General features: G+C 43.0%; 1 protein-coding gene across 1 annotated transcript; it reads right to left on the bottom strand.

Moving 5' to 3' along the window:
* Positions 1–390: 390 nt before the first annotated feature.
* LOC105055140 (serine/threonine protein phosphatase 2A 57 kDa regulatory subunit B' beta isoform) lies at positions 391–3,329 on the bottom strand. Its single transcript, XM_010936877.4, has 2 exons — positions 1,961–3,329; positions 391–908 (listed from the first exon to the last, which is right to left on the bottom strand). Exons 1-2 carry the CDS (start codon positions 3,005–3,007, stop codon positions 456–458), a joined length of 1,500 nt encoding a protein of 499 aa, XP_010935179.1. The 5' UTR covers positions 3,008–3,329; the 3' UTR covers positions 391–455.
* Between the last annotated feature and the right edge of the window lie 506 nt (positions 3,330–3,835).

The following is a 3,835-nucleotide window of genomic DNA, read 5'->3' as shown; positions in this document are numbered from 1 at the left end:
GTCAATCCTAAAACATTCATGCAAGACTTTGGAAATAGTGTAGGATAATATAAGAGCCTTAGCAACTCACAGAAAACAAGTATTCATATTTCTCAAGACACACCAAAGAAGTTCATGGATCTTGTCAACAGGGGGGCCGCTCGAGCAGCACATGGTGCTACAAGCAACCCAAAAAGACAAGTTTATTGAATTCCCAACAGATAATTTGTATAAAGATAAAGGGCAAGTAAAGAAGGCAAGGCATCCTCTTTTAATTTAATTTAAAATATCTTGCAAGAATTGAAGACAAGCATGGTTTTCTATAGACTAAGTCTTAAGTGAATTCCAAGAAAAAGAACAAAGTGGAATCCAATGAAGCTACCAAAAGAACAAAGTAGAACCCAGTGAATCTACCTGGGGAAATGCCTTCAGTTGATTCTTTTTCTAAGTGAAACAGAAATATCGGGTACAAATGTTCACTTAAAGAGTTTAGATTCTCCATAACCAAAATTCCTTGAAGAGTGGAATGCAGGAGCTATGACTCTTCTAGCTCTCGATGCAAGTAAAGAACTTGTGTGAGGGTTGCTTCTGTTATTGGGAGACACATGTACAATTTGAAGGTTGGAGCAATTGTTATTAGCTGCAGCCCTTTCCAGCCTTTCCCACCTCACCTTCCTCTTGATCTCTTCCTGCTCAGCCACTGATTCTCGATGGGCCAGCTCCTGGAGACACTTGGAGTATAGCTCAGGCTCCATTTCTTCCAGCATAGTCTTGACACTCATTGTCAGCTCCTGGACTGACTTGCTCCAGTGCCAGCTGAGGTTCTTCTCGATGCCTTGGACAATAGCAGGAAGAATTTTTTCCATACACCTTGATGCCATTCTCACAAACTGTTCATTATTCCATACATAGAGAGCTCTTTCGGCTACCTAAACAGATGAAAATCCACAATAAAGGTCAGCAATGAAACAATAAAATTGCTGTCAATTATGTAAGTTGTTAAGATAATACCAGATCTTAAAACTTGATTGGAACACTGATAATCTAATGTCTATTTAAGATATAAGATGACAATTATTCATAAAGATAACAATGTAACAAAATCTATTTAACTATAAAATTGAAGATTTTCATGTCTATGACTTTGTTAAGACTACTAATCATGCATGCAGTTTTTCATCCATCTAGGAGTCAAAAGAAAGACAGGAAAACAAGAAAGAAGTAAAAGAATTTTGCCCCCTTCTCTACACTCCCCTTGGAAATGAATACAATTTCGCATCTCAGTGGCAGGCCCTTGATAATTAACCTGGCATACTGGGAAAACAACGGGCAAGCACAGTATAACATATAATTAACTATTTCCAGAAATATTAAAAGGGTGAAAGAAATTGGTTTAAGTCTTAAGAGTTTCAATCCGTTTACTGTTGACTGTTTCCTGCTCAACAAAGCAAAAGAGATCAAAGAAATGCCATGACCTTCTTTTCCCACATTATCATGTCCATATATTTAAAATAAGGTACAGGTAAGGGGAATCAGCAGTCATGTTATCCATACAGGTAAGCACAACATCAAAAGAGCTTCTCAATTATAATGACAAAAAGGACGCAACAAGAAGTAGTTGCATGAAGAAGTTTTTTTCTAGCACTACTCCTATTTTAATCACAAAGAACTGGTTGGAGCTGGCATAATTCATTGCCCATAAAGAGCTTGGGAAGGATACCTACAAACAGAGCTCCTTGCAGAATGTATTTTCACCAAAGTAGTTACTACACTTAAACAAGCTAGTATCATACAACGCACAGTGGACGAAAATTTCAGATGGACCAATCATCCGACTTCTTCATAATGTTTAAATGAAAGCAAATGGATTTGAGGCTCCTACCAATTTCTCTGGGATGTTCAAGTTTTATGATCATAGAAGGGGCAAAATTCAAAAAATTCCAAGAAAAGCAACAAAATGAACCTTTTAGTTCCCACTGACCTGAGAGTTACAACTGCTCAAGCACTTGGCAATTTGAGAGCAGAGAGGCACAGCTAGCTTCTCAAACTCGCTGGGGCATAAGCTCTCCACCAAGTCCTCCAGCTCCCCAATTATCAGCACCTCCTTATGGCAGTTGGTCACAGGCCAATACCTCAGTATCCCCCTCAGCACCACCCCACCCAGCTCAGGCTCCTTCTGAACAAACTGGGAAACACAGTAGAACAGCTGTTGGTAATAGGACGGCATCCACTTCGACTTGTGCAGTGGTACCAACACCCGTGCCAAGAATACCCTATGCTCCTCCTTGAGGGGCACCGCGAACCCATTGATGATGCTTCCCCATATCTCCAGCAACTCCCCGATGCCAGAGTGCCGCTCTGCATCAGAGGCAAAGCGTAGGAACACGTTGCTCATCGACCTCCTCATGAACGACCGCTCGTCGGTCAGCTTTGAGTACAACTGGTGGTACACATTCTTGAGGCGGTCACGCTCCCGTGGGTCCTCCGATTGGAAGAGGCCTAAAAGGTTCAGGAGGAAGGCATGGTCAATGTGACCAGGAAGGGACTTAGGCTTAGCGTGTGTGACAAGAGCTCCAAGTATATCATAGACAATGTGCAGGTGAGGCCATGAAGGGGCAAGCACCATTGCAAGGCAGTCATTGTCAAGGAAATCGGATGGGAGGGATGGGAGGGATGGCAGGGGAAGTTGGCGAAAGAGGTTGGCAGAGAGCATGGAGATGAGGGAGGCCAGGACCCGATCGTCGAGCAGTTTTTTGGTAGAGCGAATGGCAGAGAGGATCCAAGCGAGTCTGCATCTCTTGAGGTCTTGCTGTGATGGGGACTCCGCAGGGTCAGTGAAGGTGAAGACACGGGTGCAGGAGGAGATCTTGGAGATGAGCTCATCCTTTGCGAACTCAGAAGAAGTTGGCGATAACAAGGTGGCGCCGGAGATGTCGTTGGCCTTGGAATCAAGGTCAAAGAGGGATTCGAGGGTGGTCGATTCCTCCGTCTTGGGAGCGGCCTTTGGTGAAGTCTTGGGTGCACCCATCTTCTCTGATCTCTATTCCTTGCCTTGGGTTCGTTTTCTCTCTGGTTTTCAGGTGAAGAGAAAGAGGACGGGAAGCCAAAGAAAGGCTGGGAGGGGCTGTCACTTTGCATTGGTACTCCTTGGCGGGTTTTGAAGAGTCGTCCAAATGGGGCGATACTTGCTTTGGGAAGAGAATTGAAAATTCCGACCGTTGAGAGGACCTAGCTTTTATTAAAGGCAAAGGCACATGCGATCCTTTGGGCTCTCTCTTTTGTTATGGCTCAAAACAACAAGGTTTTTGGTAGGCAAAACAAAAATTGGTTGGATTGGAGTGTTTGGACATAGAAGAATTTTAAATCAAGCTCGCCGGAAGTGGTCATTCGGGTTGGTCAGATCTTCTACAACATCGGACATTATAATCTATAATATTATCACCTCCATCCGATGGAATGAGCTTGCGAAACTGCGATCAACCTATAAACCGGAAAACTCAAACATTAGAATGGGATCAAGCGAGACTACTCCATTGAAAATATAGACTCCAAGCTAAGATTCAAATCAGCTGGGTATAAGAACTCGCAAAACAGGTTGGTGTAAGGGCATGGCCTGGAAGATTGCCAACTTAAGCAAAAATAAGCTACAAGGTAAAATGAAATAATATCAGTCAGCATATTAATTAGACTTAACACAATTTATATGTGAAAGGTAAATCCAAGAGACACCAGAGAGATCATAACCACATACTAGTGACGTAACCAAACTCAGTATTCTTGCAATCTGAGCCAACTGGGCAAGTTTGTACGAGTGGAAGGAGACATCCCTATAACTCAGGGGAACCTTCCTACATGC

The sequence above is a fragment of the Elaeis guineensis genome, chromosome 12 (genome assembly GCF_000442705.2).
Source record: "Elaeis guineensis isolate ETL-2024a chromosome 12, EG11, whole genome shotgun sequence".
Taxonomy (NCBI): domain Eukaryota; kingdom Viridiplantae; phylum Streptophyta; class Magnoliopsida; order Arecales; family Arecaceae; genus Elaeis; species Elaeis guineensis.
This window is presented reverse-complemented; position numbering and strand designations above follow the sequence as displayed.

Bases quoted from the DNA above. Each gene is read 5' to 3' on its own strand.
- LOC105055140 (XM_010936877.4), bottom strand. From the start codon at position 3,007: ATGGGTGCACCCAAGACTTCACCAAAGGCCGCTCCCAAGACGGAGGAA. The intron at 909-1,960 runs GTCAGTGGGAAC...TCATCTGTTTAG, and splicing joins TGAGCAGTTGTAACTCTCAG to GTAGCCGAAAGAGCTCTCTA.